The following is a 22,383-nucleotide window of genomic DNA, read 5'->3' as shown; positions in this document are numbered from 1 at the left end:
AGCATAAATTCTTCTCTGTTTTCTTTACCTTGATTTTTCAGCTTCATATCGGATGTTATGATTTAATTAGATTTCAGTTTATAATGCCAGCACAGCGCAGCACCTTGCTCAGACTTTGTAGAGAGATACACCTGGGTTCAAATCCTGACTGCCCTTGTCAGCTTGCATTCTTCAAATTACTTAATCTCTTAAAGCTTAAATTGTTTCATCTGTAAATTCAGAGTGATAATTATACTTTTTGAAACTTTGTAATTTATCCCTTGCCTGTTGTTTTCACTGCATGCCTGTTTTCCAGATTGTTTTTAGCAGAGAAAGCCTTTAGGAAACCTTAAGATGTGTGTTTGTTTAGTTCATGGAGAAGTTATGGCATTGTGTTCTGTCCCGTGTGGATTTTGATAAGGGTGTGAAATCCTGATTGGAAGCTATCGATGGTAGCTTTATCTGTAGAAATTAACAAAAAGAAAAGGAACAAACCTAGGAATCAGGAATTTGAACCAGGTGCCAAATGGTACCTTCCAGTCCTCAAAGCTATTCATTTCTTTATAATTTATTCATTTTTCAAATATTCGTGTGCCGAGCATCATGCTAGATATTGAAGATACAAACATGGCTAAAACAAGGTCTGCCTTCAGGCAGCCTGCTGTCCATTGTGAGAGGCAAGTGCAGAGTTAGAATGAATTGTGGCAGATACACACATGAGGATAGTAGACAGCATCTGGGAATGTAGAAAAGCAAGACTTACAGGAAGAATCTGAGTTGATCAGGTTGTGTCATGTATGGGGGTGAGGTATGCAGTGGACATTTGTTGAGCAAAGGAAAGAGACAAAAACCCGATGTGTTTTTGCTTTGAGAAATGGACTCTGCTCGTTTCTCTTTCTGTCATGATTCCTAAAAGGGAAAATTTCTCAAGAGGGTTCAGATCCTGGATAGCCAAAACTTACGTCTATACCCACACAGTAAATAATGATTGAATGCCAATTGAGAGCCAACACAACCCAGTAAACCCTATGAATTTAAATAAATTTTGCATACTTTGAAAAAACATCCTGATTTGGATTCTGACTACTAATGTTAGATCTATCCTTGCAGCCATTATCATACTTTTGGTTTGGAATTTGTTAATCTTGTGTCTGCACTAATGCTCTCTTCTCTTAGGTAACTTTTATCAGTGTCCCTTCAAGGATGTTCCAATGGCCGTTTCTAAGTCTAAGTATTCTGACTTGGTTTCATGTTCCTTGTAGTTGAGCATTTCAGTGTTTGGCATGATGTAATGTGGAAGTCTTAGGTAGTGTCTTGTGCTAATCTTTAGCCATTTGTAATACTGCATAAGTCAAATTTTCTCTCAGAATCCTAATTCTCATGTGAGCTAATATAATAATAAAGAATTTGAGTACTGAAAAGTTACTTTGGGGTGTCTGTACCAAAAAATATCTTACATAGTTTTAATGTTCTGTTAGTTTGGCTATCTATTAATGTGGGTGGTAACATATATAAAATATATGTCTGTCTATATATGTGTGTTGTGTGTGTGTGTGTGTATGTATGTGTGTATATGTGTATATAAATATAAACATAAATAAAAATGCCCATATACATGTATATATGCCTGCAGTTTTGTATGTATGTATGTGTGTGTGTGTGTGTGTGTGTGTGTGTGTATGTATGAGTGTAGCCTATTGTATAATTTTTTTGTTTAGAGAAAATGCTCTTTTAACATGGGTGTTATATGAAAGATAAACATTACTTTTATCCAAAATTATTTTGTATTATGGCAGTAGCCACTTTGAGACCTTTTGGTCCTATATTTTTAAACAAATTAAGGGCACTAAGCATGCATACAAGTGCTTTGCACTTGGGCTTTGCTTTCAGTTTCATCTTATGGTCTTATCTTGATTTTATACTCACACTATATAATTTGTGGTATCTTCTTTTTTTAAAATTTGTTTTAGGTTTGTTTATTTTTGAGAGAGCACATGAGTGGGGGAGGGGCAACGAGAGGGGGACAGAGGATCCAAAGCAGGCTCGGTGCTGACAGCAGAGAGCCCAGTGCTGGGCTCAGAACTCATGAACCATGAGATGGTGACCTGAGTTGGACGTTTAACCAACTGACCCACCCAGGTGCCCCTACTTTGTGGTATCTTCTTGTGTTTTTCTTTGTAAGCTGTTTTTAATCATTTATGGAAAAAAAAGTAGGATAAAAATATATGTTTTTTAAAAGTGCTATCTGTGAACATTGAGTCATTCAGAAAAGATTATATTATTCCAGAATAATAACACAAGTTAAGAGTTAGGATGGCCCTTTTCCCATAAAAGACTAACATATATTACTTTCAGTGGCAGAGTATTACATTATACGATTTTGAAAGGTTTGAAGAAAATAGGGAAACTAGAAAAATTAATGCAATATAGGAACATGGTTGTTGCCTTGTACCTGTTTACAATGTAGTGTAGACTTGGGTTAATCAAACCTAAGATGGGAATGAAATTTCCTATTAAAGTTCCACAAAAAGGAGATCTTAAGCTGGAATGAAACCTTTGGAATGAAAATACAAACCTGTAGGTGGAAAATAGCTAACGTTTTAAAAGGTTATATGATCCCAGTGAGCCTGTAAAGAAGAAAGATAGGTCACAACACAAGCCTCTTCTGGAAGCTCCAGACACGTAGAGGAAAGGCAGAGTAGAAGACTGAAAATGACTGAATGGTTAGGAGATGAGTTTGGAGAGGGATAGGATTTTGAAAACGTTCAGGCTGTTCGTTTCTCATAGTGGTTTTACAATTTTTTTCTTTTTTTCTTTTTTTTTTATTAATTTTGTCTACTGCAGTCTTTTAATAGAGGAATGTCACTTTGTTTTTTGTTCCATTAAAGTGTTAAATATCATGATAAAAGAGGTGACTTATCTCAACTCAGTGTATTATACAGCTGCCTTTGTGCTGAAATGACTATGTCATTCTGAAGGAAGTTTTATGTTTTATTCTCTTAGTCAAAAACTTGGTTCTTCAATGACTTTATTCATTCCCTCTGGGATTACTCACTGTTTACTTTCTTGCTAATGGCAGGGTTCGTATAACAACATGCCCTTTCTTGTTGGGAGATTTGGCAAACCCAGAAAGGCTGGTTTTTATTTCTTCAAAATGTGTGAACTTTATGGAAGCAAAACAGTTTTTTGAACTTTAGATATTTGTTTTTGTCTAAACCTAAATTCACCTGTTTAGTAATCTTGAAGTTGGCAGATTCTTCAAAATACTTCTTTGGGAGTGAAAAATATTATTTTTAGAAGTATGTCACTTACCTCTATTGTTGTCAGTAGATTTATTGTTCCTATAATAAATGTAGGATCACTTTTAAGTAATCATGTTGGTGCATATGAAAAACGTTAACGAATTTGCTAATAATTTCCTGGGAAATAGGTAGGTAGGTCATGGCAGCTACATTTCAAGGTTCTGAACACTTTGAAAGTTCTTTAAAACTGTAAGTAGATTTCTTTGAGGTCTGCTTTCTTATCAGATAAAAAGAAGACTACAAATTGTTGTTTACCTTCCTAAGATTAAGAGTTTTTCATGTAAACAGCTTTCCAAGTAGTATTCAAAATAATTTGCATTTCAGTCCTTCTCCATGACCTCTCCCACTCATTCTGCAGTTCCCAGATGACTATTCTGAGCAAACCCGAATGTCTGTGGGACATTGTTAAGAGCCAGCCTTAGAACTTGATAAGAGTGGGTTCTTAACTCAGTGATTTTGAGGGTGGGTACCACTCTTTTTGAGCTTTACTGTTTCCACATTTGTTTTTGCATTCTTTTAATGCTTTGCTTTTGAGATGAACATTTCCTGACTGGCTTTTGGCCTTGTGTTAAGTTTCCAACTACCACATTTTGCCACTGTCTATGCAAGGAGTATTTGGGAAGTCTTTCCCTTTTCCTGTCTTGTATATAGACAGAGATAGCTTTGAAGTATCCCTGTGGTTTAGTGTAACATGCAAGTCTCACAAAATAGAAAGGGTTGAAGTCTGGTGTATGAGTGTGTGTGTGTGTGTGTGTGTGTGTGTGTGTGTATGTGTGTGTGCTTGCACCTGTGTGCATGTACATGGGCATGCACATAGATGCTTGTGAAGATGTAAACTAGTGCTTATTTTAGTCTTTCATTTATGATTCAAATTACTAATTAGCCAACCTACTTACCAACTTACTGCTAGATATTTGTTGTCTGCTAATTCTTTGTCACTCTTTGCCTCAGCAGAAGGATAAAATACAAAAGTTTATTAATACATGGTTCTTGCTGACTTAGAGTTAGCCGGTTGTGAGAAGCAAGATGTGCATGCAGCACATTAAATAGTGAATTAATAGGGCAGGGAAGTGTATGATTATTCTAAGGGCCAAAGTGACGAGCACAGGCCCAGGAGTCTGTAAAGAGTTCAGGCAACAGAGAGAAAAATGAAGATTGGGAAGATGAGTGAAGGCTTCACAAAGGATGATAGTGCTCACAAAGATGAGTCGACAGCAATCACAGCACATGGCATTCTGTCCACTGGGTGGTGGGTGCCAAGGAAGCAGCATTGAATTCATCATAAACCTTTGTGTTTGGGGAGTAACTGAGAGGATGCTAGTTGGATTGGAAGGATGCTGTTGGAATAGTAGAGTTTATGATTATGAGGAATTTGTAGATTTTGTTGAAAGTTATCAGCTTTTTATAATTTCCTTGCTACACTTGGTTTTGGCACACAAAAGTTTTTTTTTTTTTTTTATTGGGAGAGAGAGAGAGAAAAAGCACATGCGGGGGGAGGGGCAGAGAGAGAATCTTTTTTTTTTTTAAGCTTATTTATTTATTTTGAGAGAGTACACAAACAAGTGGGGGAGGGGCAGACAGAGAGAATCCCAAGCAGGCTCTGTACTGCCAACTCAGAGCCTGATGTGGGGCTTAAACTCAAGAACCGTGAGATCATGGCCCAGGAGTTGGACCCTCAATTGACTGAGCCATCCAGGCACCCCAGCACACAAAAGTTTCTGAGAAAAGTAAGCATTGTTAAATATTTGATGAAAATCTCTGTCTTTCAACATAGGCTTAGTATTAGTATTTGCAGAGATGGTATGTAAATGGATAAACAGGTTTGTGTAATGTTGAATTAGCACGTGAGAAAACTTAACTGATTGCAGTGAATTTTTTCCTAGGCCGGACCTGATAGACATGAATACTGTTGCTGTTCAAAGCAACCTTGCAAATTTAGAGCACGCTTTTTATGTAGCAGAAAAAATTGGAGTTATAAGACTTCTGGATCCTGAAGGTGAGTTGTTCTGACTAGATGTAGACTGGCATGAAAGTCTGGTCAGAAGTAATCTGTCAACATTTTGAAATAATTTATGTGGCTGCTTTTAGATGTTGATGTCTCCTCACCTGATGAAAAATCAGTAATAACTTATGTGTCATCTCTCTATGATGCATTTCCCAAAGTCCCTGAAGGTGGTGAAGGCATTGGTGCAAATGTGAGTATTGATTTTTCCCTACTAGAAGCTGCGGATTCAGTAATGACCAATTAATGACCAGTTAACTGAATTCTTTGATAGAGCTTTTTGCAGTATTTAAATGTGAAATATTCTTTAAAGAATTTGAGTTAAGATGCTATTTAATGAACCAGTACTGTTTGCATTTTCATGACACTATTCTACCATTATGATTAAAGTATAACTCAAAAAAATTTGTTCTGTGTCATAAAGTAAGCTGTTTAGAGTTACATATAATTTTATAATTAAAAGCTCTAAAGCACCGAATTTTGGAGTTTTTCCTTTTTAACTTGCTGCTGTTTTATATTTGCTCTGTTTGATGTCCTTCTGTATCTGCAGAATATCTCACCCCTGAGATCACTTTCAATGTTACTAATTCTCATAATCTCATGAAATAAGTTGGCTAGGAATTGTTTTTCTGATTTAAAGGTGATTATCTAGAGGAAGGTTATTTGATTTTGCCAAATTAACAAGCTACTTCATAAGCAGAGTGAAGTGTGGTACAGAGAGCTTTGGGCTCCTCATTTGTCCACTGTTTCCCAAACATTTGTGTAATTCAGTTCAATGGTGCATTTTGTAGTGGTCATACGAACACATATGGAAGCATTTCTGGAAGAGAACGGGAAACCATCAGTTGTGCGTTAGAGGATGAGCCCCTTCACCCTGGACTTCTCCCCTTTCCCTTGCAGATACCTTTATTCCTAATTTACTTAGAAGATTTTGGAGCTCATGTTTTTCACCTCTGTGTGCTTTTGTTTCCGGACTTACGTCCATTCTCTTCTCCCTGTTCTTTCTCTCAGAGGTGTATCGTCTTCTGATCCCTGAGTAACTTGCTCTCCTGCTCATCCTTTACTGTGATGTCTGCCAACAGTTGAGTGTTGAGCGTTGTTTGAGAATGTTTCTCGTGGCCATTCCTTGCCTTCTCCCTGCCTTCACCCCATTCCTGCCTCGTACTCCTTACTAGGATGACAGCTTTTCTACACTTTTCTGCCTCTGTTTTATTTCTCTTCCCATCAGCACTGCACACGGTCACCAGATTGATCTTCCTAAAACCTGATGTCTTTGGCTTGAAAACGTTCAATGATTACATATAGCTTGTTAGGTGAAGTCCAGCCTAGATACTCTGACATTGAAAATTCTGCGTACCTCCTTTTTTAGCTACAGTGTTTCAACACAGGCTGTTTGCTGGTAGCCAGGGCATTTCTAGTTCAGAGTCCTACTCACTTGGGGCTCCCTATCTTTTATCTCTTCCTCCCCCTTGCCCCCCGACACTTACTGGTTGTTGCAGAACTGCTTAAGGACTTCTCTCCCAAGAATACTTTGGTGATTGTTTTGAGGCACATATATAATGACCTGATTCTTATCTCAGCCTTTATCATATACTACCTGTTTCAGTTATTTCAGCACTTAATTAACTACTGCTTTTCAATTTGCTTAACTGTTTATATTATGACTCTCCTGCCTCCCTATCTAGACAGTAACTCTTTGATAAAAGCTATTATGTTTTAAAGCATTAAATTCTTATTACAACACATAGTATAATGCTTTGAATGTAATAAGCACTTGTCAAATACTTTTAATTCAACAGAGCAGGTGACAGCCTTCCAGTTTCTTTCCATTTTTATAAAAGGTTTGCTTAATGAGTAATCCTACCACATACATTTTCTATAATTTTTATTCCTGTCTGCTTTCCTGCATACTCTATAGACCATTGAATTCAGGTATACAGTGGATTTAGATCTAGAAAGGTTGGAGGACATAGCAGCTAACTTGGCTTGTGCACGCTCTTACTCCCTCATTGTGGGTGCCTGGAAAACCCCAAAATGATCACAAGTGTTTCTTCCTGCTGCATTTGGATGCAGCCTCAGAAGCCATCTTAACATAGTGCCCCAGGCAGCCACCATCTCTGGATCAGAAGTGACACTCATTAGGTCAGTCTTCGTTGTCAGATGTTGGTGGCATGTTTTCACATCTCTTTATGTGGGGCTGTGTGAAAAGTGAGAAAACAATGAGCTGGTTCTGACTGACCAGCTTAAGGACATATAAATTCACAGAATGACCTTTGACTAAATTGTGTTAGATATGAATGTTATTATTTGCAGACATGGATCTTGTCTTGTCATTTTATTGTTCCAGGATGTTGAAGTCAAATGGATTGAATACCAGAATATGGTGAACTACCTCATTCAGTGGATTAGACACCATGTGACCACAATGTCTGAGAGAACATTTCCTAATAATCCCGTAGAACTCAAGGTCTGTGTCACTGTAGAAGTTACAAAGGATTGGGCTTGATTATTAAATTTTTAAATAATGTTATAATAGTTCCATAATTTCAGAAGTTCAAGAAAAATTTCCCTTGGCAAGCCACTAATAAATAGGCAGTTTTTACATTTATTCATCTCCCATTGCTCAAAGAAAATGGAGGTAAACGTTAATAATGAAAACATAATAGCAATAACACCTTAAAGAAATTTATAGTCTCTTAGCTTTGAATTGTTGGGAGTTAAAAGATATAATTTGAGAGACCCTGGAACTGACATTGCCAAATTGCTTTTGGTGCATGGGGAATGCTTGGAACCCACCATGTGGCCCAGGCAGGAAGGGGTCTGGGAAGCTGGTACAAGTTTAACCATGGTTGGGATTGTGCCTGTGGTTAAACCCTGTTAAAAACTCCTGTAGAGGTTTCTTTTTGTAAAGCAAGAAGCACATACTCTATTTCACCATGAAATGAGAAACACATACCTGACTTTCATTTTGTAAGACGTTTGCTGCTACCTAAAAACAGGTCCAACTCTTTGAGGCAAAGACATCCTAGAAATATAAAAGAATTATAGATATGTAAAATTACTGATGAGTATCATCTCATTTTGTATATTTGGATTTGTAATAACAAAGTAATCTGCTTTATTTTAAGAAACGGTTAATGTGAATATTAACAATAAAGTCTTGATTCCTTGAATTATAGGCTTTGTTTTTTGATCAAACTGGAATTGCAAAAACTGTAATAACCCAGGGTGGGTCCTGTTAAAATTATTCATCGTGTTCATGCATCCGTACAGAACATGTGTGGAACAGTTTTTATTCACATTGCCATGGAGAGTTTGTCCTTGGTGTGAAGTTACTTGGCATGTGTTGATATGATGCTTTTTAAGTGTCCTGAAGTTGTTTGTGTGATGTCTTCCTTTGTGGATGCAAAACTTCCCAGGGCCAGAAAGATGTCCCCCTTCTTTCACCACATCTACCAGGAATGGTGGTTAGCACATGACATAATGGCATCCTGAGCTTATTTTCTAGTGGGTGTCCTGAAACATTGCATTTTGAGTTCAAAGCCATTTTCAGATTTGAGGTTCAGCTTATTTCCAAGTGGGTTCCTATTGTCCAGACACTTGGGTAAATTTGTATTGGCTTCTGATTAATGCAAATTCTTAAGGTTTTGGAAGAAATTTGAGTGGCTACACAGATTATTTGCTGGTGCCTAGGACAGCACATGATACATAGACGAAAACATCATGGGGAAATGCCAGTAATTTCATTAACCAGTAAAACGTTGAATGGAATCCTTCAGAAATCCTGCCTGAAGATTTATACGGAATTTTTTTAGAAAAACAACATGAATGAAAATGAAATAATTTGTATATACTTATTAATGTGGATATGTTTTATCTATATAATTTTTATGAAGGTCCTTTTTAATATTTAAGATATTTTCAAATTAGTATCTACAAAGTAGATAATTGAATTATGTAGTTGAAACTTCTATAATAATAGCTGCAACAAATAACATCTATGTTTGTTTATTAAAAGATCTGTTTAACTTGGCCAACAAGTTAAAGTACTATAATGGAGCATGGGGTCATTTTACTGGGACACTGGAATCAAGATTTAGCCCTATCTATATGATAAGAATTCTGTTTTCAAGGATAGATCCATAATACAGAAGAGAACATTTTTTTCCTTTTGGGAATTGCATCAGATTATTTTTCCAAAAACTGAAAGCTAAAGGGCAGCATTTGGAAAGTGAATCTTTTAAAAGATATGTTTTCTTGTTTGTATGATGAGAGATTTTTAGTTAGAACCATATTAAACTCTGCCATGGCTTATTATTATCCAGATCCCTGCATGGCACATGTTGAATCACGACGCACATCAGTAATTACACCCTTGTCAAATCTTGCGTTCTGCAACCTAGTCACCAACTAGCTGGGAATCTGTTTTGTCCTTGAGTGTCAGTTTTATAAAGCAATTCCACTGAATGCATATAGCATAGTAAGTGGCATTGGAAGTGGTACACTGTGCGGTAATGAAAATAGGTGTTTGAAATTTGGGCCTTCATTTATTTTCCCTTTCATTCTAGGCACTTTATAATCAGTATTTACAGTTTAAAGAAACAGAAATTCCACCAAAGGAGACAGAAAAATCAAAAATTAAACGCCTATATAAATTATTAGAGGTAAGTAGGAATTTCCTTTGTATTGTCAAGCATAAATCTTTTTTTTTTTTTTACATCCTTGCTTCATACTACATTTTTTTGTTTTCTCAAGATTTGGATAGAATTTGGACGCATCAAACTACTTCAAGGTTATCATCCAAATGACATAGAAAAAGAGTGGGGAAAACTCATTATTGCCATGCTCGAGAGAGAGAAGGCACTTCGACCAGAAGTAGAAAGGTAGGCCTGGGGATGTTTTCTGCCATGGGTATCAAGTTGGGCACGGGGAGGTGTCTCTTTGTTCTCATAGGAAGAACTTAAGTTTTGGAGCCAGGCTGGCCTAGTACCAACATTTATATTTTTCATTTCCTTTGCTGCATGACCTTGGATAAGTCACTTATTTAGTCTTTCTGATTCTCCCATTTTCTTATCCAGAAACTCATCCAAGAGATGTGAAGAGTAAATCAGTGAAGTAATGTTCAAATAGGACATGCTAGGCTGGGTTGGTGTGTGAAGTCACCTCTAATAATCTAAATTACATGTGGGCATTTCCCATATATTTAAGTCATCAGGGCCTGGATCCATTTGCAGGTCAACAGTTAATTTACTTCGTTTTTTATTATATTTTTGCCAAGGCCATCCTTCTGTGGGGCAATGGAAGCCAGACTCGAGTCTGTCTCCATTTAAAGGGCAGCGAAGTGGCCTCTAGAGAACACTCAGGATATGCTGGTTCAAATTCCTACTTCCACAAACGCAGTTATTCCATGAAATCATCACTGACTCTTTATCATTCTCTCTCTCCCATTACACCCAGTTGCCTGGGAAAGCACTGCTTAGTCCTTAGGAGATATTTGTTGAGTGGATTTGCCTCCATTATAGTACTTCCCTCACAGCATGTCCTATGTATGGCATTGGGCAAGGGAGCTCCGTAGGGGCTGACCCTCACAGTATAGGCCTGTGTGGTCCGGTGCACCTCTCTGGCCTTCTCACTCCACACCCTTCTTGCTCCCTACCCTGTAGCCACACTGGCTGCCTCTCAGGAGCCCTGATGTGCCAAGGTCCCGCCCTCCTCCATACACAGGATCTTTGCACCATCTGTTCCTTTGGCAGGGAAGTCTCTTTCATCCTCCATGTCTCTCTTCACTCCTGATCAATCTCAGATCCCGGCTCCAGTGTTACTTCCTCATGAAACTTCCTGTGGTCTCCCACGCTGGTTCAGATGTCTTGGTTATAACTCTCATATTTACATGTATTGTTCTTTCATATCACAGTTGTAATTTTATATTTATTTCTGTGATCGTTTGAGTCAGTGCTGCCTGTTCACAGTTACGAGCCCCAGGAATGTGGAGACAGACTTGGTTTTGCTGTCTTTTGTGTTGCCAGTGCTTAATGCATTGCCTGGGACACAGGGAGCGCCTAGTGTGCTCAAGTTCTTTGTGTTCCACACATGACTCCCGCGTTGTTGAAATAGGAAAGAATAATGCCTTGAAGATATGAGAGCAAGGCTAATGAGTCATTCATTTATGAAAATACTGATTACACTTCTGTTAAAGTGTAATATTCTATCTGCATAACTGGATCTAGATCCAAAATAAGCTTGAAATACCCAGGATGAACTTTTTATGGAGGAGATAATTGTGGGTGATTAAAATTATACACTAAACTAATCATCAGAAGTAATGGAAAAGTATGTCTCAGAAAGGATAACGGAGTAGATTTTTAGTTGTCAGAATAGTAGCCGGATTTTAATGCAGTGGTTGAGTTCAAGGTCCAGGAGCAAGTCAATCCTGGATTAGATTTTTAGCTTAACTTGCAAGCTGTGTAATCTTAGACAAGTTCATTAACCTCTCTAAGCCTCAGTTTCCTTATTTGTAAACAGGATGTAATAGTACCTACCACATTTGGTGCTTATAAGTATGTGATGAGGTCATGCATATGAAATGATCAGTTAATTTCCTGGCACATAATAATTGCTTAATAAATGCTAATGCTGCTGTTATTATTTCAAGCTTTTCTGCTTACTAACTATATTTGATATGATACTCTCAAATTTCCCCTTTCTTGCCATCTGAAAAGAAAAATAGCTACCTTTAGAGTGGAGAAGCAACAGTTTTGCTTTGTAGTGTTGGGTATATGAAAATACTCTAGGAGCTTGGTTGGATAAACGCCTTCATTTTTCTTGACGCAAGTTTTTTGGCATTAACTATTAACTGCAAGTAATAACCATGTACAGTGAGAGTGTGTAAAAGGTAAATGAGAAATAACCAATGTTCTTTTGCCATGTGATAACCTATAGAAAGGAAAAACAAGCACAGACAAGTTGAATTTGCAAGCATTGCATTGATATTCTTCTACTTTAGTGCTTTGGCATTCTTTCTTTCTTTCTTTTTCTTTTTCTTTTTTTTAAAGTTTATTCATTTATTTTGAGAGAGAGAAAGCGTAAGGCAGGGAGGCACAGAGAGACAGAGAGGGAGAGAATCCCAAGCAGGCTCCACACTGTCAGCATGACATGGGGCTCGAACCCACAAACCGTGAGATTGTGACCTGAGCCGAAGTCTGAAGTTTAATAACTGAGCCACCCAGGCTCCCATACTGCTTTGGCTTTTAAAAATATAAAGTAACAGTAGTAAGATTAAGTAATGTTCTTGAGAGCACATCATGTGAAAAAAGGCAAATGGATAATTTTCCAGTTAATTTAATCTAATAAACAAATGACATAGAGGTTAAAATGGAAATGTACTTTGTTTCTCGTCAAACTCACTTGTTTACATGTGCTTATAAGTACCAGCTTTTAGCCAGGAGAGACAGACCTGGCCCTTTACAAAAGTCAGGCTGTGATTGAATATTTGTATTTTTAAGCTGGTAATTGGTATTGCCTGAATAACCTTTACAATTGTACCTGGGCTTCAGTGAGAGGCACCTGAGTTGTTTTTTAGGTGACTGCAACTGGATGACTCTTGATGAAAATATTTGGCAAATATTTTTCAGTGACGCCCTGATGAGGCTGCCTTGTCCATACTTGTAGAGTCTTCATGCAGGCTACAAAAGGCAAACCTCAGCTAGCAAACGCATGGCTTTAGGCGAGATTCTTTTGAATGGTTACCAGCACATTATTTGCTGTATGTTGAATATGCAAGTTGGAGCGTATTTAAGGAGCTATTAAAGCTGTAACATTTAGCTGTGGTTTTCACCGTTAGAAGTAGAGCTTTCAGCAGACCTTCTACTTTTTAGTCTACTTTTAATGGTCAAAGAAAGAACATCGTTTCAGGAACAAAAATGCACAGTAGTAGTTACAGCTACCGTAGCAGTGATTCTGTGTTTAGTAACACTACTAGCACTCGAACCAGTCTTGATTCAAATGAAAACTTTCTCTCGGTTAATTGTGGTCCAACTCTGATCAACTCCTGCATTAGCTTCGGCAATGAATCCTTTGATGGACACAGGTATGGAATCATCGTTGTAGGATTGTGTTTTGCTTTTGGTGGGGAATTATTTTTCAGGGGCGGTAAACTCTGTACTTCAAAGGGAAAGGCTTTAATTTATTTTGTCCCTTCTTGTAGGTTGGAAATGTTGCAGCAGATTGCCAACCGAGTTCAAAGGGACAGTGTCATCTGTGAAGACAAACTGATACTTGCCCGAAACGCTCTCCAGTCTGTAAGTTAATTTTAGGAGCCATTGGGATTATGGTGGAGGGGTCTGTACCTTTGGATGAAATAAAATTTTTGTGTAACATTTAGTTGATTCTTGGTATTGTCTTCTACTGAAACTTAAAGTTTGTTAAAGATTGTGATCACTGTTTGCTCTCTTGAGGAAGAGTGAGCAAAGAGAAAGCATATTTTTGAACCAAAAGGGAAAACAGAGAAGACCTAATAAGTAGCTTTGCATTCCAGTATTTTGAGTTTCATATTTGAGGCTAGTTTGGAAACTTGTTTCATAGAATTAATATTGAGTTCTTTAAAAATACAGGATTCTAAAAGATTAGAATCAGGAGTGCAGTTTCAGAATGAAGCAGAAATTGCCGGGTATATACTTGAATGTGAGAACCTTTTACGCCAGCATGTGATTGATGTACAGATTCTTATTGATGGAAAATACTACCAGGCAGATCAGTTGGTACAGAGGTAAGATTGCTATGTACTCATACCTTATCCTTTTGTGTAATCACTTCATGGGCACTTGTGATGGGAATGCAGAATGTGGCAGTTTTATGAAATACATTCCTTATGCTCTTTTCAGTTGAAAATGTGTGTTGCCTTAATTCAGATGTATTTTGAGATGTTAAATAGGTATTTGTTTTTCAAAGATAAGTAATAGAAACATACTTTATAGCACATACAGTATGGAATACTGCAGTAATATACTTACAGTTAAAATAGTTGTATGACATTTGAAAAAGGGAAAATATAAGAAAGTATCCTTTATAACTGATTTTTTAAGTTATCGATTTATCCTATCATGAAAATGTTTATAACAAAATGTTGAAAAAAAATGTCTAAAATTCTGTGTCTCTGAGAAGTGGGTTTAGGGATAGGGAATGGAACCCTTTCAGGTTGTAGACTGTATATATTATATAATATATATATATATATATATATATATATATATATATATATGAGATACATATTAAGCAAAAATTATAAATGATGCTTTGACCCAGTAATTTCACTTCTAGGAATTTGTAATAATTTTAAATATAGAAAATATATAAGTAAATAAAAAAGTTTTTTGTTCATGTCAGAAACATTTTATAATAACAAAATTTGGAAATATCCTACATGTCAAATAATAGAATGATGACATTGTAGTGCAGTAATTATGTTCACTAGAAAGACTATGTGATAATATGGAAAGTGCTTATTGCACAAATTCAGTGAAAAAAATTGTGATGCCAAATTTTGTCAGTATGATTATAAGGACTTTTTTTTTTTTTTTTTTGAGAGAGAGAGTGAGCACGTGCAAGTGGGGAGAGGGGCAAAGGGAGAGAGTGAGAGAGATTTTTAAGCAGGTTCCACACGCAGCGTGGAGCCTGTCGCAGGGCTCAATCTGAAGACTGTGAGATCATGACCTGAGCCAAAAGCAAGTCAGACTTTTAACCGACTGAGCCACCCAGGTGCCCCATGATTTTTTTTTTAAATAGACTATTTTTTGGAGCAGTTCAGGTTTACAGAAAAATTGATTGGAAAATACAGAGTTTCCTTATGCCCCTTTATACACACCTTTCCCAATTAGTAATATCTTGAATTAGTGTGATTCTGTTGTTATAATTGATGAGCCAGTAATTGATAATGTTAACTGACTAATGTTCATAGTTGGCATTAGAGTTCACACTTTGTGAAAAATGCCTTTTGCGTTATAGTTTATGTCTTCTGATGTTCTTTCCAGGGTTGCAAAACTCCGCGATGAAATTATGGCCTTAAGGAATGAATGTTCCTCGGTGTACAGCAAAGGGCGCATGCTGACGACGGAACAGACAAAACTCATGATATCAGGAATTACTCAAAGTTTAAACTCAGGATTTGCACAGACCTTAAACCCCAGTCTGAACTCAGGGCTGACCCAGGGTTTAACGCCTTCCCTGACCCCTTCTAGTGTGACATCAGGCCTGTCATCAGGTCTGACTTCCCGTCTGACTCCATCTGTCACGCCAGCTTATACACCTGGTTTCCCATCAGGAGGATTAGTTCCAAGTTTCAGTTCAGGAGTAGAGGCCAATTCATTACAAACTCTGAAACTGATGCAGATCCGAAAGCCCCTTCTGAAGTCTTCTTTGCTGGATCAGAATTTAACAGAAGAGGAAATCAACATGAAATTTGTTCAAGATCTTTTGAATTGGGTTGATGAGATGCAGGTAAAAAAATGTTTACTTTACCTGAAAGTTTTAGTCTTTAGTCTTTATTGCTATTAGTTTCTTTTTTTAAATCTAGTATCTTTCTGTTTAAAGGTGCAGCTGGACCGCACTGAATGGGGATCAGATTTGCCAAGTGTTGAAAGCCATTTAGAGAATCATAAAAACGTTCACCGAGCTATTGAAGAATTTGAATCTAGCCTTAAAGAAGCTAAAATCAGTGAGGTATATGAATTTAAAATGTGTATATATTTCATTTTAGTTAGCTATTGTTTTGCTTTTTTTTTTTTTTTTTTTTTTTATAAAGAGCCTATAACAAAATAATAGATACAGTGAGTATGAGTCAGAATTCCTTAGGATCCCTAAGCTTGATGTCTTTTTATCCCATGTTATAGATCCAAATGACGGCACCTCTTAAACTAACTTATGCAGAAAAGTTACACCGATTAGAGAGTCAGTATGCAAAACTCTTGGTAAGTTGTGATTTTTTGTTTTGTTTTGTTTTGTTTTTACTTTCTGTTTCCCTTATCTCTATTTGGCAAAGACATGATTCTTAACAATGATTTTTCTTGCGAAGAATACATCCAGGAATCAGGAACGGCACCTTGATACACTCCATAATTTTGTAACTCGTGCAACTAATGAACTTATTTGGTTGAATGAAAAAGAAGAGGAGGAAGTTGCCTATGACTGGAGTGAAAGAAATAACAACATAGCTCGGAAAAAAGATTACCATGCTGTGAGTATGGCCTTTGTCATTGAATGCCAAGGTTGTATATCAGGTGTAGATCTTTTTCTAACCTCACTTCTTCATTCTTTGTTAAATTAGGAATTAATGAGAGAACTTGATCAAAAGGAAGAAAATATTAAATCAGTTCAGGAGATAGCAGAGCAGCTACTTTCGGAAAATCACCCAGCCAGACTGACAATTGAGGTAAGTCAGGAAGCGTAACGGTCATGGTCGAATATTGACATTTGATAGTCACTCTTTAGATTCTTTTATTGCTGATAAATTCAGAAATACAAACTATCAAACTTTTAATACAACGTGACTTAAAAATAATGTTTCTGACAAATCATAGTGCTTCTTGCCTTTAGCTCTCTTGCTTTTTCTGTGTTACTCACCTGTCACTTAGAATAAAGGTACCTTTGTCAACTCCCATGGCTAAAGGGATGTATTATAGTAAATATGAAGGCTCTTTTTTTATTCCTCCCTGATACTGTGGTATTGTGCAAGCCATGTAACCAGACTTAGCCTCCTATCCAAAATGGGGGTGAGCCTCTAACCCATAGCATTGTAGTAAGATGAGGCAAATAACGTACTCTTACTACTTAGTACAGCTCTGGTTACATATGTTCCCAGGAAGTATTTACAATTATTATTTAACTTAATAATTTTATTCACAGTATAGTTTTGTGAGGTATATTGGAACAACAGTCTGTCAAAGCCACATGGCATAGTGCACACATTTCACATCCAGAAATGGAGAAGTGGTGTGGGATTTATCAGGTTTCCCGTGTGATAGTGGTAGTGTGTTTACTTTTTAGTCCTAATATGTACTAGTTAGAGTTAGTGACTTTCTAAAAGTAAAGGGGTGTTATATAAGAGAGACATGCATCAAACATGGACAAATGCGGTATATTGCCAGAGGGAAAAGATGGAGCTGTGCTTAAAATGTGACATGCTTCAAACTCTCACAGGTGAGGAGAGGAATCTGATAGTCTTTGTTCACTGAAATTGCCACAAAACAAAAGATTAGTGAAATTTTAGGCCTCAATAGGAAGTTTTGGGAATGTTACATTTGACCTGCTTCATAGAAAAATGGAGTCTTAGGGCACCTGGGTGGCTCAGTCAGTTAAGCGTCTGACTTCGGCTCAGGTCATGATCTCACAGTTTGTGGGTTCGAGCTCCGCGTTGGGCTCTATGCTGACAGCTCAGAGCCTGCTTCAAATTCCGTGCTTCCCTCTGTCTCTCTCCTTTTTCCCCGTTTGTGCTCTCTTTCTCTCAAAAATAAATAAATAAACAAACATTAAAAACAAAAAAATTAGAGTCTTGCATGCAGATGAAATGCCAATTAAAGAGCCAGTTAAAGAGCTAGAAGAGGAGTGGGGGGCACTAGGGAAAGCACTTTAGAATAACGAAGGATTTGGATATACTTTTGTATGATACTAAACTAAAAATAGAGTATTCTTCAAGGTAGAGATGAAACTGTTAGGAAATATGATTACAGGCTAAGAATTTTAATGGGATTGGATAATGTGAATGTGAACCTGATTACTTTTATGTAGAAATGCTAATCTAATTAAAAATTTCTTTAGGGATAAAATTAAGCTTGAGTCATCTTTATGATTCTTTTGGCCTATCCAATGTCTTGTGGGCACATGGGTAATATTTAGTTAATTATCAACACTTCTTCATACGTTATGTGAAAAAATAAACTAATAATCTAACAACTCACAATGATATGTCTTTTATAGCCAATTTGCTCAAAGTAGCTTAATTTGAGGGTGCAGGTAATATGACTGTGATATGTTGCCAGATTTCCATTCCTACACTGTGTATTCCATTCAGAAAGCCTGCCTGAGCATAGCTCAGCAGAAATAACTTTTTCCAGAAGGGGAAGCGTGACAGGCTTACTTAAGACTCATTAAAGTATCTAGATCGCCCTCTTCTGGAAGTCCGTGAATGGCATCTTAAATATGAAAGGGTGTTTTATGTTTTCTTTATGAAGTAGGTGTTCTGTTACCTTTTTGCTCTCACAAGAGATTCACTTTATATTAAAAATTCAAGTGAAAATATTTGTAATACTAGTACTATAATAATTATAGTTCCAGAATTACAGAAATAAAGGATTGCCCTCTCTCTTCTTCACCTTCCCAAACCTCTCTGGCAAAAACAAATATGTAAGTCACCCCCCTGACCCCAAGAACTGCTGGCCTAGTTTTAGAAACAAAAACAAGTGAAAACTACAGAACCATCTATTTTTATGTGCATTTTTAAATATTTATTTCAGATTTAATTTAAATTTAGATTTAGATTTTTAGGACTGGCTTTGTGCAAGTGAGAGCTCTTGTATTAGAGGGACATTTCACTACCCTAATTTTCAGGTCTTGCTCTGTTAAAATGATCTCATCACCTATTTCGATAGCAGAGTTTCTAATCCTTTAAAAGCTTTGTCGTATATATATGTCATTCCTCTTCAGCCAGTTACAATGGCTGTGATTTTTATCTTCAAGGCCTATCGAGCGGCAATGCAGACACAATGGAGCTGGGTCTTACAGCTGTGCCAGTGTGTGGAGCAGCATGTCAAGGAAAACACCGCGTATTTCGAGGTATGTGAATGGGATCACAGTGTGATTTGGGCCGATTTACAGAAAGCATCTCCCTATTTATTAAGGACATGTATGTAATGTGCAGGGGAAAGAAACTGAAATATTTTCTTTGTAGGATATATGGGAAAAATGTCCTATAGGATAGACTGAAGCATTGTATTAAGGAGGAAATCCTTTAAAAGCCTTTTAAAATGTCAGAAAATCTTTATTTTATAAAAGCCTTTTACAAGGAAATATTTCATTATAAAGAGTCATTACAAAGAGTTCTTTTTTTTTTTATTCTTCAGGAATTTTAAAATATTGGAATTTCACTCCTATTCATAAATTATTTGGACCCTCAAGTAAAACAAAGCTTTAGCCAGAATAAATATAGGGCCAAAGCACAATACAGATATAAGCTTTAGACACTTAGCATTTACTGACAATCATCCAAATTCAACAGTGGTTGTTTGGGTAAAGGAGGAATGTGACTATTAAGTTGTCTTGTGATTTTATTCTCTTCGCACTCATGAGGGGTCCACGGGGCTCTGGTACTTGGACTTGACAACTCTGTGCTTGACTGGCATTGAATAAACTTGAGCTGCCGGTTTTCATCTTTTTATAGTTTTTCAGTGATGCCAAAGAAGCTACTGATTACTTGAAGAATCTCAAGGACGCCATTCAGCGGAAGTATAGCTGTGACAGATCAAGCAGCATTCACAAACTGGAAGACCTGGTTCAGGAGTCAATGGTACCAGTGCAAGAACCTGTGCATTTCATCAGTCATGTGAATCAGGAGTAGATTAGTATTTCATCATATTGTTATGTGTGCAGAACTTTATATTTTATTGGTACTGTTGGTATTTCATTTGATCAGGCATTTAAACATTCAGTTTTATTGTGTTTCGGTAACAATTACAACAAAAGTGTTTTTTATGTGATTGCCTTCATATTTTAAATACATGTTTTGATAGTGGTGTGTGTGGGTGTGTGGGTGTGTGTTTAGTCATGCACTTCACAAATAACTGTAAGCACTTTGTATATGGTAGACACTATTTTAAGTACTGGAGATAGAGCAGTGAAGAAAAGAGACAAGAATCCCCACACTCCTGGTGCTTCTGTGCGAGAGGGGGAGCAGGCAGTAAACATGATAAATGAGTAAAATATAGGAAGCATAGTGGTAAATGCTAAAGAGGAAAAAAAAACATCTCATAAAGACAAGGGAAGAGAGATGCCAGAGGGGGTGGGGAGGGCTTGAATGTTTAAACCAGGTGGTCAGGGACTTTTGTGATGAAATTTTGTTTGTGTAAAGCCCTAAAAGAAGAGAGAGTACTAATCTTTTATTTTTCAATATCTGTCTTATGTATTATTTAGGAAGAGAAAGAAGAACTTTTACAGTATAAAAGCACAGTAGCAAGCCTGATGGGGAGAGCAAAAACAATAATTCAGCTGAAGCCGAGGAATCCTGACTGTCCACTCAAAACTTCTATTCCAATCAAAGCTATTTGTGACTACAGACAAATTGAGGTATTGTAGAAGTAGACCAATTTCTGGCATTATTCTTGTATTTCTTAATTTATTTTAAAGTTTATTTATTTGAGAGAGAGAGAGGGTGAGCAGGGGAGGGGCAGAGGGGAATACCAAGCAGGCTCCGTGCTGTCAGTACAGAGTGCAACTTGGGGCTTGAACCCATGGACCGTGAGATTGTGACCTGAGCTGAAATCAGGAGTCAGATGCTTAACCATCTGAGCCACCCAGGCTCCCCTATTCTTAATATTTTAAAAATGAGGTCAGATTGCTTGTTCTCATGGTAGAGTTTTCTACCTCAAAAAACAAACAAAAAATCCCAAGATTGGGTATGATAAAGGATTAGTTGATAGTGACCTTATTGCGTTCTTTTCTTCATTTAAAACCAGATAACCATTTACAAAGATGATGAATGTGTTTTGGCCAACAATTCTCACCGTGCGAAATGGAAGGTCATCAGCCCCACTGGGAATGAGGCTATGGTCCCGTCTGTGTGCTTCACAGTCCCTCCACCAAACAAAGAAGCAGTTGACTTTGCAAACCGGTGTGTATGTGTTCACTAAACACATAGAACTGGGTTTGGAGGCTCTCTGAAGGTTGAAGAAACAATCAATACTTTGTCAAGGCCCATAGGATCAGAAGGATCTAGAACTAGTAAACACAGGATAGTTCACAAACAGAAAAATTGTAGCATGTTTTCAGAGGGAGTGAAGAGAATTAAGTGTTTGTTTGTTTTTCATATTTTTCAGAATTGAGCAACAGTATCAGAATGTCCTGACTCTTTGGCATGAGTCTCACATAAACATGAAGAGTGTAGTGTCCTGGCATTATCTCATCAATGAAATTGATAGAATTCGAGCTAGCAATGTGGCTTCAGTAAGTATAAATCTACACATCAGCCTGATCTGTCCAAAAATGTGGGGCACATTAGCATGAGGGGTGGAATTTTGTTTTTGTTACAGGATAGGATGGAGCCCAGCAGATCCATGCTAATATTCATCCATTTAATGATTATTTGTTACATACCTTCTGTATACAGGCACTTTGTAAGAATTGGGGAAATCTGGAGATCACATTTCATTCAGTGCTTAATACATTTTGATGAGACAGGGTATAGTGTTTGAACTTATGGGATAAGTTGATTTCATTTTTTGATGTTTTATAATCTTGTTTTTCCTCATCTTTTAAAACTCAAAAATGTTAATTAAGAATAACATTAATTTCAAATGGTTCTTCTGTTTATGGCTATCAATATGAACTGATGTATACCAGGAGACCCTAACTTAAGAACTGTCCCATTTAAATTTAGCTCTTAGTACCATAATCACTTGATTACATGGATCATTGGTCTTCCTTAGATAAAGACAATGTTACCTGGTGAACATCAACAAGTTCTGAGTAACCTGCAGTCTCGTTTTGAAGACTTTCTGGAAGATAGCCAGGAATCCCAAATATTTTCAGGCTCAGATATAACGCAACTGGAAAAGGAGGTTAATGTATGTAAGCAGTATTATCAAGAACTTCTTAAATCAGCAGAAAGAGGTAAAGCATGGGAATCTTTATCTTTTTTTCCCTCCATAGGTGTTTAGATCAGGCTATTTTCTGCTGTCAGTGGGAATCTTGATCTTAGGAGTGTTATATTACCCAACCTATGATAGTTAGGCACAGTGCTACCTATCAGACATAGAAATTAAAAGTATGTTTGTGGTAGGAAGATACAAGAGACGTTCATTTGTTTCTAAATGATCAACTAATTAAAAAATGCCCACCAAA

General features: G+C 37.0%; 1 protein-coding gene across 23 annotated transcripts in view; it reads left to right on the top strand.

The window, feature by feature from the left end:
* The window catches only part of DST (dystonin), a 493,789-nt gene that overhangs the window by 307,082 nt on the left and 164,324 nt on the right, over positions 1 to 22,383 (top strand). For 21 of the 23 annotated variants that reach the window (XM_049652833.1, XM_049652831.1, XM_049652828.1 and 18 more), the window contains 18 exons: positions 5,165 to 5,277; positions 5,370 to 5,476; positions 7,631 to 7,750; positions 9,852 to 9,947; positions 10,039 to 10,166; positions 13,487 to 13,580; positions 13,893 to 14,047; positions 15,309 to 15,774; positions 15,868 to 15,996; positions 16,167 to 16,244; positions 16,349 to 16,510; positions 16,601 to 16,705; positions 19,009 to 19,104; positions 19,709 to 19,834; positions 20,458 to 20,610; positions 21,000 to 21,154; positions 21,360 to 21,486; positions 21,969 to 22,152. In XM_049652833.1, coding sequence (XP_049508790.1) covers positions 5,165 to 5,277; positions 5,370 to 5,476; positions 7,631 to 7,750; positions 9,852 to 9,947; positions 10,039 to 10,166; positions 13,487 to 13,580; positions 13,893 to 14,047; positions 15,309 to 15,774; positions 15,868 to 15,996; positions 16,167 to 16,244; positions 16,349 to 16,510; positions 16,601 to 16,705; positions 19,009 to 19,104; positions 19,709 to 19,834; positions 20,458 to 20,610; positions 21,000 to 21,154; positions 21,360 to 21,486; positions 21,969 to 22,152 — 2,594 coding nt within the window. Of the gene's footprint in view, positions 1 to 5,164; positions 5,278 to 5,369; positions 5,477 to 7,630; positions 7,751 to 9,851; positions 9,948 to 10,038; positions 10,167 to 12,923; positions 13,370 to 13,486; positions 13,581 to 13,892; positions 14,048 to 15,308; positions 15,775 to 15,867; positions 15,997 to 16,166; positions 16,245 to 16,348; positions 16,511 to 16,600; positions 16,706 to 19,008; positions 19,105 to 19,708; positions 19,835 to 20,457; positions 20,611 to 20,999; positions 21,155 to 21,359; positions 21,487 to 21,968; positions 22,153 to 22,383 lie in introns of those variants that run through there. The other 2 variants (XM_049652848.1, XM_049652849.1) reach the window with 2 other exon arrangements.

Source organism: Panthera uncia (genome assembly GCF_023721935.1).
Source record: "Panthera uncia isolate 11264 chromosome B2 unlocalized genomic scaffold, Puncia_PCG_1.0 HiC_scaffold_24, whole genome shotgun sequence".
NCBI lineage: Eukaryota > Metazoa > Chordata > Mammalia > Carnivora > Felidae > Panthera > Panthera uncia.
The sequence above is the reverse complement of the archived record's forward strand: the minus strand, read 5'-3'. Positions and strand labels throughout refer to the sequence as shown.